Source organism: Chamaea fasciata, unplaced genomic scaffold (genome assembly GCF_029207755.1).
Source record: "Chamaea fasciata isolate MVZ Bird 193981 ecotype frontalis unplaced genomic scaffold, bChaFas1.0.hap1 SCAF_3, whole genome shotgun sequence".
NCBI classification, from domain to species: domain Eukaryota; kingdom Metazoa; phylum Chordata; class Aves; order Passeriformes; family Sylviidae; genus Chamaea; species Chamaea fasciata.
The window spans coordinates 10,047,324-10,061,191 of NW_027094088.1; the positions used below are offsets into that span (position 1 = coordinate 10,047,324).

Below are 13,868 nucleotides of genomic sequence, written 5' to 3' on the forward strand. Positions count from 1 at the left end.
CTTCGGAGTTTGGAATTGAGAGAGGAATTTGTGACTCCATCCTATCCATCCTACATGTGTTTCATCAGTTATCAGGAAGATGCAGAAATCCAGATACTTTTGCAGGTAACTGGGAGAAAGATACTATTGTAGTAACTGAACTTACATTTAAAACATAAGCTTCAGCTTTACTCAATACTGCCCTGAGTGGGTCTTTTTTACCCTCAGATGCCACCAAAGGGACACACATACTCATACTTTGCAGAACACAAAAACTTGGGAGGCAGGAACTCTTTTCCCCCACAAGCTACTTATTTCATGCCACACTATTATCAAAGACACTTTCTCAATAATTCTGTAATTTAAAGCCATTCTATAAGTGAAGAACTCTCTTCTAATGCACTTTCCTGGAATAATTCAAAAACCCACGCTGCATCTCTGTCTCTTCCCTCCTTCCCTCCAGCTTCACATCACTGAAGGAATTTCCTGAAAATTCTCAAAGCAATAAGCCAGAAAATGTTCTGTAGTCCTGCCTACTCTAAGGTAACTTTCTAGGTCTATAACCCACAAGCAAGATAACGCTCTGTAAATAGTAATACTTTCTTCCCAGTCAGAACTAGAAAGGAAGCATTAGGGACTAAGCTTCCCATCCACCAGGAGAGTGAAATTAAGAAGGGAATAAGTCATTAAAAATTGGTCTGCCTCTGACTGCAGCCTGCACAAGCACACAACTGAGAATGGTTTGATCAGAGATGTGTTATCAGACATCTTTTTGGACAACAAATTAGGGATTGCTTCTGATCGTCCCAAGCCCAAGGGTTTGCCATCACCTCCCACACGCTGCACTGCATCCTGGAAATGACAACTCTCTCCAGTATCCTACCAGCCTGCCTAACAGACTAAGCCATCTGAAAACAGTGACAGAAAACAGCGTGAGCTAAACAAACCCTTATTTCTCGTGCACTTCAGGCAGGCTCATTTAACCACACTCGAAACCAAAGAAGTCTAACACAAAACTGACTAGACTTCAGCGTTTTTATTAACTCAAAAGAATACTGGGGCAGAGCATAAACCAGCTGTGCCCCACAGCCTACCAAATAGCTGGTCATCTCTTAGCCGGGCACTTGACTGATTATTAAGCGGGATCAAACGCTATCTACCCCAGTACTCAACCACTTTTCATGCGGTTGCCGGGAGCGGCTCCTCCCAGACCATCCACCTGACGAGATTACTCCCAGCGGGACGGGCGGGGGACGCGGAGACACCGCACAAACTTCAGGGGTCCCACCCTGCCCACCCCGCTACCTTCAAGCCGCGGATCTCGCCGAGGTGAAGCTGGAGGCGGCGGTTCACCTCGCGGATGAGGTTGCTGTGGTCCAGCATCGCGCTCATCTTCTCGGCCTCGGCGCGGCGGAGGCTGCGGATCAGCTCCTCCTTGCTCCACTTGAGCAGTTCCTCGTCCGACACCTTGGACAAGTCCTCGGCCGGCGCTGCCCCGCAACTTTCCGCCGCCACTTTGGACATGGTGGCAGCCCGGGGCACTCGCGGAGCCTCCCCGCGCTCCTGGGGCCGCCCCACCGCCGCCGCCGGGGGAAAGGGCGAGCCCAAAGCCCGCGGGGTGCCCCCAGCTCCAGCGCTGGGCCGGGGGTAACGAGGGAGACCTCTTCTGGTCCCAGGCAGCGGAGTCTGGAAAAAAAACGAGGAAAAGAAGGAGGAAAGGGTGTGGAGGAAGCCGGGCCACAGGCTGGGGAGCAAACTTCCCCGGCCGAGAAGGCAAAAAAAAAAACAAAAATAGAAAAAAGACCTAGACAAAAGATCTCCAAGACAAGCCCAGCTCTTGCAACAGGTCAGCGCCAGCTGCGTGCGCTCGGTCCCCGCCGCAGCGCCAGGGATGCGCGGTGGCTCTCACGGTACCCGCCGCCCGCGGGCTGCGGGATGCAGGAGAGGACGCGAAGTGCCGATGTCGCGCACCATAGCGGAGGGCAGAGCGGGCGGCGGGGCCGGGCGGCGGCGGCGAAGGAGCGGGAATTAGCGGCAGCAGCGGGAAGGACGGAGCGGAGCGGGCGCTGCCGGCGCCAGTGGCGGGCGCGGGGCCGCTCGCGGCTTTTCAGCGGGGCGCGCGCCACGTGCGGGCGGGGGCGGCGCGGGCTCCGCGCGGCTCGCGGGCTCCCCCTGCCGGCCAGTGCCCGCCAGCGCGGCCGGGGCCATCCCGGGGCGGCGGCGGGACGGACACACCTGAGGGACGGACACACCTGCGGCAGCATCCCGGCCCTCCCGGCCCAGCGCCCCGGCCGGTGACCGCCGCGCCCCAAGGAATGGAGGCACAAAAGCAGCCGCCCGTGCATCAATGCGATGCCTCCAGTGGGGCGGCTGGCGGGAGGTCACATTACATCACCGCCGGGCAGCACCGCCTCGGCTCAGCGCAGCTCGCAGGCACGGACAGCCTCGCACCTAACCTGAGTGCAGCTCCTTACTCCAGTTGAAGGTTGCATGCCATGAGCTAAGCCCCTCACAGGAATTAGGCTTGGGCTGCTTATAGACCTTCCCTAAGAATATTCAGCCGCAGTGTAGCAAGGGACTCACATTCCCCGATTTGCTTAGAGATACAAAGACTCTGTGTAAATCTGCCTTGCAGATGATTTCAGAATGAAGCTTGATAATCCATTCATGCTGCTTACAAAGAAAGATGAGACGACAGATCTCAGAGGCAGAGGTGGATGAACTGAAACTATTAGGAGAGTAATTGGTTGAATCTCTGTTTTTCAAAGGGATTCACAAAGTGCCCCCTGAACAATTCCCCTGCGGGCAGAGGAGGCTGCCTCGCTTAATGGGCCCTTCCTACCTCCAGTTCTGCAATTTTAGAATTATGTAGGATTAAAGAAGATTTCTGGTTCTTGAGGGGAAAATTGAAGTAGTTAATGCCAGCACTGGCAGATCATGAGGTTGTAGCTGGCTCTGCACAGGCAGCTGCAGAACCTGTCCCACATCACTGTCCCAGCCAGCTCTCTTGGCATTTTCCTGCCAATGCCAAAGGACCAGACCAAGGACTATTTTCTGCTCTTAGTCCTATTTAAAAGTTGCTACAAGAATGGTTAAATCAAACACTTCATTTGTTCTTACTGCTAATCCTCTCCTTGAACTGCCAGCTGTACTTGCCCACAATAAAATTCTCCTGCTCCTATCCATCGTGGTTTACACTTGGACTTTTCACCACACAAGTCCTCCATGTTTTCCCTTCCCAGTTGTCATGAAGAGATGTTCTTTCAGCTGATACATTTTCCTTGTACTGCCAGCCTCCCAGACACATGCCAGACATTCTGATTCCACCCGGGATGGTCCTGGCATGAGAACCCCACTGGAGCTGCTCCCACAGGTCCAGCCTGCTGCTCAGGATCCTCTTCCCCTATTCCAAGGAATACCTGTGCCACAGGAGGGTGGCATGTTGGCTCAGCTGCAGGAGGAACCCCAAAGCCCATCACTGTCAACAAGAGCTCCAACCAAGTACAGAGCTTTGCCAGCATGGAATCCCATTTTCTGAGCACTGCCAAGTATTGTGTGAAAATTTTGTTTTTCTCTGCAAACTCTATCACTCTCCAAAATCCTCTGATTTTTTTTTTCCACTGCAAAGAACAAAGCTTGAGATAAAAGCATCAGACCAGACACAGAAAAAATACAGTAAGAGGCCATGAAAAGGAGCTGTCATCTTTTATGCCCAAATATATTTCATTTTAATGCAACTGAAAAAGAACAGCTTGGCAGCAATAAATAAAGGCTTTTCTTCTTCTAATTCAGCAGTGTATGGGTTGAAAGGTCACATGATGTTGGATCTTTAAAAGTTCAAATTAATTTCCATCCATGAAATAAACAGTTAACTGAAAAATGTCCAAAAACCTTTTAAACCAAAAGCTTCTGGGAAGATTCTCCACTTGCCTCAATGTTAGCAGTGTTTCTCTGGAGCAGCATTTCACAGTTTTGATCGCAAGGAGCCACAGAAAGCACTGATCTGAGATGAACAGCTCCAGGAAACACCGTGTTCCCCACAAATATGAAGCACCTCCACATTTGTGTCTTCAGAAGGCACAGCATTATTGTACAGGCACCAGTGAGATAGGGAATTCATGGTGTACAGACACTGGAAGTAGTTCAAACTTTAAACATCTGGGACAAATGTAGCTCTAATAATGGAAGCAAAAACGTATCAAGTGAAACTAATCTGGAACGTTTCTTTAAGGAGAAGATCTAATTTCACATTCACTCACACTTGTGTAACAAGATCAAAACCAGAGTGGGAAGCACAACGTAATTACTCCCATCTCCTGGCAAGTTTAAAACTTTCCTTTTAGACAGTTCACCTCACTGCTCAAATGTCAAGTACTTCCATACTCCTGGACTTTACCGTCAGTGGTGAGAACAACTGCCCCAAAACAAACACTCTAATTTTCACATTAAAGCTGCATTTTTGAAATAGTCCCCTGAATAATTCTCATTCACAGCCTGAAATGGAGAATCTGGGCAAATGAGTTTGGAGACTGCAGTGCTGGGATTGCTGCAGCCTCTGTCCAGGGACAAGGGGGATGGCAGTTCCTGTCCATCCTTCCAGTTCCCTCACACTCGGTGCCAAATGCCAGCAGTAATGTGGATCCACAACCAATTAGATCTCCATAGCTGACCATGCTTTTTCAGCTTGGTAACATTTTCACTGCTGTGTCCTGCCCACCCTTGGACATGTAGATACCCAGAAATTGTTGCTGGCAAAATTCTTCGGCACATCCTCAAGGACTTGGTCTTCATTGCTGCCTGCAGACCCTCCAGTGCTTTAAGTTTCCGACTGCTGGGCGGAGTTTCTAAGGATTATCATAACCAATAATAACTATCTGATGATTTAAAAACTCTTGGACGTTTCCAATGAGGCCCTAAAGCTGTTCAATAGCTCTCTGCCAAAAATATGTCATAGCCAAGTACTTGCCTAGCAGTCATTTTACACAAAAAAAAAAAAAATCTGGTTTTGTTCAGACCTTCCAAAAATACTTTTGAGAGGAGTTCAGACTTGAAAAATGTCATTCCCAGATTGGAAAGAAGTGGAGAGAGCTTTAAAAATGAAAAGTTCAAGTAATTTTAGTTACAGTTGCTTCTAGATGTTCTTCCCATCAGTCATGTGTCTGCAGCTGACACCCAACACAGCATCCCCAACATCAGCTGCTCTCCAATGCAGCCTGGTTTTTTTCTCTGCTGGCTCATCCCCTGTCCCTGGGCAGACCTCCACACCTTCCCACCCCTAACCAAGGAGAGAGTTCCCTTCCTTGCCTTCCCATCCTGTCCCTACAGAGCCTCTTTCCACCATGGCAGCACCACAGCCATGCATCTCTTGCCTACCAGGTCTGGTCCATCATTGCCTCATTTGTGTCATTGTCATCAGCTCTCTCTGTCCATCCTTAGGTTAAAGTTCTCCTCGGCAGCTTTGCCAGCACATGGGCAAAAATGCTTTTGCCTCATTTGGCCGAGTGGATCCCAACTCTTGCTAGCAGTACTTGACACTCAAAGATGGTCCCATGGTCACAAAAACCAGATCCCTGCTGTCAGTGCAGCTGTGCCAGCACTTACTGGCCACAGGATCCATTCACCCCTCCTCCAGCTCTTTTACCATCATAGGATTCACTTTCCAGCCCTGACTGCCACTCCTGTAGTCACTGTACCAGCATAAATTAGATAATGCATTTTACAATTCAATATAGATCAACTTCTCCTAATGGAGTCTCCAGCAGTGTTCACACACTGTTGGTACACATGAAAGTTAATAGTCTGACACCAGGCCATCCACACAGTATTTCCTACTTAACTGCATGCCCACTTCCACTGCAGAGAAGATATTATGGATAATGCCATCTAGCTAAAGCCGGCCACAAACAAAATCCTTCTCTACAGACACCTTTGCATTCAAAGCATTTACAGATGGAATCCTTGTCCTTTGCTCCTGACTTGACCACAGGTAAAAGTAAATGGCCAACTCTGAGCAAACCAAACCAGGCAACATGAACTTTTCTCATCCCAGAAATACTTCTGAGATAGGAAGAGGTTCATGTATTTCCAACCATGAGAAAAATGTAAAAGAAATCTAGAAAAAGATGTTTTCAAATTAATAGTCTGAAGAGAGGACGGAAGCTCAGCTTGAATTTGTCATTGAGCTTTTTAAAATTTCAGAAGTTGCAACTTAAACCCCTTTAATTAATTACTTGTGGTAAATAGTTTCTATTTATTCTCTAAGAAAACTAACTACATATAAAGCTTTTTTTTTTTCTTGAAATTGTTGAGAAGTTTACCTCCATATTTCAAGATCCAGAAGTTCTCACAAAGCCAAGTTTTCTGTGAACTTTTTCCTGCTGCCACCTACACCTTCCTTAGGGTCCATGCAAAGACCATGCAAGTGTGCGGTAAGCTCTTGATGAGTCAATGAAAAAATAATGTTAAAATCTACCACTTATGAATAATCAATGGTTTTCCCAAGGATGACTGCACTGATCTGGCTCACAGAAGCTGTATGGGATGCAAGGGAGGTGGAAGGAACACACAAGGCCAGGGATGGAGATGGAGCAAGTCCATCCCTGCTGACAGAATCTTGCATTTGGAGAAGACTAAACACACCCTGACTCAGGACAGCCACCAAACGTGCCCCAGAGGAGAGGAGTGGAGAGCAATGAGCACATCCTGCTTGAGCTTAGGCAGTGCCTGTGGCTCAGCCAGACCTCCAGCTTTGATTTGGAATCTGTAGTAGAATGAAAAGTTCAGGAAGGTCTCACATAGGCACTTTGCCTTTTATTTTAATTGCAGACTTGTGTGTCCCTCCTCCAGGACAAACCCAGGATCCACAAGTCATGGATTACAGGAGGTAAGGAAAAGACCTTTTTCTGAGCCAGGAAAAAATACTGCCACTCAAACTGATAGGGAAATTGCTTCTGCAGGTGTTGGCCCATGCTCCTGAACCTGCCTGTTCATCTCAGTGAGGTTCATGTAAATGAACATGCTTTATAACTGCCCAAGGTTAAACAAGTGGGCTGATGGCTCATCCTTAGAGACAACATCAAATATGGAAACAGGCACCCTTCCAATTCAACAGAAAACATTCCTGAGACAATAACTTAAAGGCATCCATAGATGTTAGAGGGAAATCGTTAATTATAACATTTTTATGGGGTTGATTTTATTGTGGAGGGCTTGGCAACTTTTCTGCAGAGCTGACAGTTTGTTCTGGCTGGGATCCAACACAGACAAATTACCAGAGCATCTGTGGGGTTGTTTTAACTGTGCTCCCATTCTTCACTTGGTTAACACTGGACTTTGCTTCCTATTCATACTTGATTAGTAAGTTAATAAGGGGCCAGATGCTTCTTTCCACTACTGTTGATGGAAATAAAGCACATGCCCATATGGTGGGGAGTGAGACAAGGTGCATGTCCTACAGCACCATCCTTTGCTCCCCCAGCCCCAGAAGAATGGCAAATACTGGCACAGTATCTTCAGACATGAAGATGGAGACCTTCTGTCCTCCTCTAAGACATCAATAGAGCTTTAAGCATTTATAAAAAACTTAGTAAGCACAAGCATTGGAATGAGATTAAGGCATTATTGATACTTGTTAATAGAACCTTTTTACAAAAAGTGATTACTCACTGTATTTTTTTATGAAGCTATGTGTGCTTAAGTAAAACTAATCTACAACAGGACAGACCTCCAATGTCTGTAACATCGTTTTTCATTTAGAATCATCTTAATGTAGCAAAAAAAACATTTAAATCCATCCACTCATTCTGGCTGACTCATAGTTATGTGATGGCCTTTTATATCCATCCTTGGTAGGGCAGGATTTTGTAATTTACAACAGATCTCCCAAAATTTCAGGTTTTGCCTGCAGTATGGTGGGCTCTGTTGTGAAATCATTGGTTATTCAGTCACCATTTACTTTGTCACAGAGACACCAGTGGTCTGTTGCAGAAGCAAATTTCTCCCTGTCTCTTGCTGCTTTACTGACAACTTCCACAATGCAGCTCAGTGGGAAACCATTCCAGGGACTTCCAAATTATCCAAACTTCCCATCCTAAGGTTTTCCCATCTTTATAGGATTACCTATTTACGGAGAAGTAAAATTAGATTCTTTTGAAGATTTCCCTGGAGTCACTTTAAATACTAGACTGGTTCAAAAACACAAACAAAACCATTCATCCAGCCAAGCATGGGTCCTTGAGTTCAAAATTGGAAACCAAGTAATGAAAGAAAAGCCTAAAACTAAGGAACACCCACAGGAGACATTTGCACACCAGTCCACATCAGTCTCATGTCCTCACTGCAAGCCCAAGTCCATCTCAGCACTTTCCAAAGCCAGTGGCCAGGCCACAGCATCAGGAGTGCTGCTTTCCACAGTGTCCCTCTTTGTTTGGGCTCCAGAGCCAGGACAGCAGCTTAGGAACAGCTCATTTCCTGACAAGTTAACCTGCAATGCTGCACTGCCAGCCCCAACCCAGGCTTCATCTGAGAGGTGCTTAGCTCTGCACAGCTCCTGCTGCAAGAAAGAATTCCAAGACAAAAGCCCTTTAACTTTTAGATAATAAAAAGCAGCAGGAGTAACACAACCTCTCCAGCAGATGTGGCTGTGATAACATTCATTTCCTTTATACCAGTTGCAGCTCTAATAATTCCTATTTCCTTATCCCTATTCTTTAAAACCGGGGTTTTTTCCATTCCTTTTTAATTAAAAAACAAACAAACAAAAGGAAAAGAACAGAAGATAAATCCAACAGCAACAACAACAAAATCTTCCAAGGTTTGGGCTGCTATGAAGTGAAGTATTCAGAGCTTATCTAATGGAACATGACACTTCCTATTGAGTGCATTCCCTCTGCTTCTCCAGCAGTTTAAAAACGACTGCAGTATTTCTTAGGGTTTGTATCTCACATCTGAGCAAATCCTGGGTCTCAGCTCACTGGCAATTCCTCACAGGGCTCTGGTGGAACATGGCAATAACACCGTTGGAGGAGCGAGCACTCAGAGCCTTTTGGGCTCATTCACAATGTCAGTGAGAGGGCCTGGTGAACACAGAGTCTGACTAGAACAGCAGACACCTTTTGCCTTTTTTTGTTTTTTTTTTTTAATTGCCATCTACAGATGGGTTTGATGAGAAAAACCAGAAAAGTTGCCCAGAAAAGGAGAGTTAATGGTATGGCAGTAAAACTATCACAATGCCTAGTGGAGCTCTAAGTTTTAGCTGGAATTAAAGCCCAGCTGGATCTAAAGTCATTGCCTTCACATGAGTTGGAAGCTACAGGACTGCAGAAGGAAGCTGCCTGCTAATAGATAAACAGCCCTGAGCAGACCCCAATGGCTCCATAAATTAATTCATTATCAGCTCTGACAATGCCATTCAGGAGAAAATAAAGACTGCAGTGTATTATCCACGCTGAGCCTCACTTACTTATTTGCACTGCGATAGCACCCAAGAGCCCCAGCCATGCAGTGGGACCCCTTGGATCTGGGGCTATAGAACCACAAAAGAAGAGGACTGTCCTCAATATAGTCCATAAAAACACAGTGCCCCTAGAATTTACAGGATGCACCTTTAGACAGATCTCTGGTTCCTGCAAAGGAAAGAGGCAGAATTAGCTAAATCTGAGTGTCCCATTTAATATGTGGGCATTTCTCACTGTAAAGCTGCACTCAAATTAAACTAAGGAAGGAACAAACCACTGCTTTATTGTCAGTTAAGCAGACAGTAATCAACTGAACATTTACCATCATGTCATGCAGCAAGACTTTGAAGTTCTTCACTGGTTTCGGGCCACTGAAATACGCATCTAGATATCAATGTATGCAGTGCCCCTCTTGGAAGGAGGGTACACAGCAATTGGAAAGGCAGCTCATGAGGTTATTGAATGAACAACAATCCCCACAGATCCCCTTCCTCTGCAACTTTCATCTCCAGGAACACACTTGTTAGTTATTCTGCTGATCCCTCTCAGTGGGAAAAATTCATTTAATATTTAATTAGGCTGTGTTCAATATATTAGGTAAGTGAACTACTCTATCTAGTGGTAACTTAATGTTACATGCTGTATCATTACAACACCGTGCTGCAATGGTATGCACAGTACTGGAGATTTTGGTCTATTTGCTTATGAAAAGGAAGGGCAAAACAAAAAACAACACCCAAATGATGATTTCTATTCTAAGCAGCCTCCCTTGAGCTATTATTACTTCATCAATTCCAGAGGAGATGCATGAACTCAGGAAACTGGGCACTGGAGTGGGAGGTTTTTTGGCTTGTTTGAGCTTTTAAGCAGAACAGGAATTCATCGGTAGGGAAAATCCCTGTGCATGGCTTGCACAGCCACAGGCATGACAAACTAGAGTGGACTTTCTAAACTGAGTGAAACAGAGCTGAAACAGACAGGGCAACTTAGCAATTCCAAGAAATAAGATTTAATCAAGTAAAGCACAAACCATTCCTTGAGAACAGCCAGAAAAAATCCTGCTGACCTCAGCCACTTCCCAGCAATTTGGGATGACACACACCATAATGTTTGGAACACACAGGGAGAGGAAAGAGAATCTCATTGCTGTACATTTTGTCACAGCTGAGGTATGAAAAATGCCCAGGGCAAATGGTTCTGAAAATAAACTGATAGGTTGCAGTTGAAACAATTGTTTCCAACAAGGAAATATTAGACACCAAAAACCCCAACACCCAATCTTCCTGGGATGAGCATTTTCTCTGTCTGTAACATTAGATAAACAACGTGCACAAAGATCTTTGCATAGCAAACTCTTGCAGCTTCAGCATCGTGTGAAACAAAGGAGGATCTAACCCAGAAGTGAGATTCCCTTGGCTGACTCAGCCAATGTTCTTCAAGGCTAAAGAACAGATTGTAACATTCTAATATCTGTGGATAGGGACATTTAGGGTCAGTCCTGAAGGACTGGGGATATGATGCCACTACCTAAAACCCCAGAGCTGACTGACAGAAAGTTATGATTACAAAAGGAAACAAATGTCAATAATTTTTTAATAGGAATTCAGTGCTATGGTGGCAGAGACCAGTTAGATATTTTAGAATTTGTCCCAAACCTCACTGGCTCCAAAACATGGCTTTCCATTATTTGCAAAGAGTCCTGGATTCATAAGTTGTTCAATTACTTCTTACTGGCCTTGGTCCTCATTTCTTTTAAAAAGCAGAATGGCATTTAGATAAAGAAAATGACAGAAACAAAATTAGAAGAGGGAAATAGCTAACAAAAAATAATTAGGGAAAAAAAATCATATTGCCTACTTTTTTCTTTTGTCAACTAAAATCCTCACACAGTTGCAGTAATCTAAGTGGTACTTCCTTACGTTGCCAAAAATGCAAAGATGTTATAGAGAATTTTGCAAGTCAGCCATGTGTCAGAAAATCCCAGCTGACTGAACTTTGATAAATGTCTTTTAAAAAAGAGCAAATGTGTTTTATTCTTTTTTCCACTCTAATGCCTTTTTTATTTTGGTGTGAGATTTTTTAACAGTGATTCTTATAAGCATTAAAATCAAAACATTTAGAGAAACTACAGAACACAGAGCCCTGTTGCAAACAGCCACGGAAAGATGTGCAGCTGAGAAAGGACTTTTGGAAATAAAGCAGGTTCTGGAAATGAGGACCATCTTCAACTTTACACAAACCCAGAATATCCCTGATCTATCACAGGGGTGGGGGGAAGCAGTTTGGACCAAATTGAAAGGAAAACTTCCCAGAGCTTTTCTTCCAAGAGGATCAGATATTGATGTTTCCCTCAAAAGCAGCTATAAATAAATAAATAAATAAATAAATAAATAAATAAATAAATAAGGCTGAATAGAAACAGTTATTTTCCATACAACCTTCCAAAGCTCAGACAAGAACGAAGGACAAAGTCAGAAGGTTTCATCATGATTACAGACATAGAAAGAAAAGAGAACAAACTACAACCAGATTCTGTTAAAGATACTATTGCTTTAAAGACAACTCCCCTTCTTCAAAGGGTGACAGAAATGTTCTGACCCCACAGGGAAATTGAGAATCTTTCTCATCTTTGTGCTTTAATCTTCTTGTTTCTCATCTTCCAGGGACATAAATCACTGCTCAGCCCCGTGCCACATCCCTCTGTGGCAATACCATCACCAGGCCGGGCTGAACGTGTGCCAGCCTGGGCCTGAATAAGGAGCATTTTGGGGGAGAGGGAAACCATCAGATGCAATGCTCATGTAGGACAAACCTAAGAAGATTTCTGTATCAATCTGCATAAACAAGGCAGTTCCCTGACCCGTTTGGATGGGCACTGCAGCTGCTCACTTCACCAGGATTCTGAGGACAGCTACTGGTATGAAATTTTCTTTGCCAACTTTACATCTCAATAATCCACTTAAAATGTACAAGAACTAATTAAACTTAGTGGATAATGATAGTAAAAATAGTCCACAGTAATTTCTGGCATATTCTATCTTCAATGCACTTTACAGACATTAATTAATTAATGGATAACATGAATTAAAAAATCAATGCACGAGCATAGCATATGATTAGAATTAACATTTCAATGACTCTCCTTCTCTGGCCACTACATTTACAAAAAGCTTCTCACGTCTTTGCACGTGTGTGTAATAATTAGAAAGGATTTTGTACAACTTATTACAAAGCAATTATAGAGCTTCAGAGCTGTCCTGTACACTAAGTGAGAACTCACATCTGCTCTGAAATTATCCCTGAAATTCTGTCTTTTTAGCTATTTCCACAGATCCGTGTTACTGTAATCTCTTTTTCCTTAAACTCCGCTCACACACAGAGGTACTGTGAAGTTCCTGCAGCTGCTGGAGTGCTCGCACCCAGACAGAAAAACTGCACTTGGGAAGTTCCAGGGACCAAATCCCATTGCTTCTTCCCACATGGCAAATACCCTCACCAGATACCTGGTGAGTGCAGCCCTCACTGATGCACCCCAAAAATCACGTCTAGTGCTAAAAGCAGAGCAGTGCAGAGCTCTCCACAGGCCGACTGCTCTGGATCTGCTTCACAGGACATTTCTTTTAGCCAGAGCCTTCTGACTTCGCCACAGCAGATTAAATGACATGCAAGTGTATCTGTGCAGGGGCCAAACATGGAAGTCTCCCACTAGGAGGAACTGAGGTTTTCAGAAACACAAAACAAAGACACATTTTGGCAACTTGTCTTTCCCTGCTGCCAATTCAAACCTTACAGCTTAAAATTACTTCCTTTCAACATCTGTTGTTTTTGTGGCAAATGGGTTGACCTCTGTGAGAAGGGAAAAGTTCTTTCTGGGTTTTTTTGCAGGCCACTGCTCTGCAGGGATGTCAGTGTCCGGATAACTCACAGCTGTTAGATTTTTCTTTTCCAACAGTTTTTGAGGGTTTTCAGGTACTAAACCAACCCAAACTAACAATCCCCAAAGCCACGAGGACCCACACACATTAGCTACCACACACAGCCAGCAATAAACAGAAACCTCCCACAGCTGACAGGGTGAATGCATTTGCCTTTTCTCCAAATCACCAATTTGCAGTATTTTCCCTGCTGGTGCCTTCCTTCCACTGCCCTTTCCATCTGCAGAGACTTGCAGTTTGTCCTACTGCTGTTCCACGCACCTTTTTAATGAAAATTAATTCATGTTGCAGCATTTTCCCTGCTAGTTGTGTAGGCTGAGCCTGCCTTTGCTCTGCTGCTCTCTGCCTTCCTTTATGGACCAGTGCAAATTGCCCAGCCACAGTTCCCTGTATGAATCTCTCTTTCTCACAAGTCCCCAAATAATTGTTGAGTGTTACATGTGTGGAGAGACAAAAGCATTTCTCCATCCTGACACGGTTACCTCTTTCAAATGACACT

The 13,868-nt window shown here is 44.8% G+C and overlaps 1 protein-coding gene across 9 annotated transcripts in view; it reads right to left on the reverse strand.

Moving 5' to 3' along the window:
* The window catches only part of CCDC85A (coiled-coil domain containing 85A), a 67,552-nt gene extending 65,527 nt beyond the window's left edge, over positions 1–2,025 (reverse strand). For all 9 annotated transcript variants that reach the window (XR_010719895.1, XR_010719896.1, XM_066177909.1 and 6 more), the window contains exons 1-2: positions 1,784–2,025; positions 1,285–1,665 (exon numbers count right to left, since the gene is read on the reverse strand). Coding sequence is in view for 7 of the 9 variants with exons in the window: in XM_066177909.1 (XP_066034006.1) it covers positions 1,285–1,503 (219 nt within the window). In the remaining 2 variants the exon portion in view is untranslated. The remainder of the gene's footprint in view (positions 1–1,284; positions 1,666–1,783) is intronic.
* Between the last annotated feature and the right edge of the window lie 11,843 nt (positions 2,026–13,868).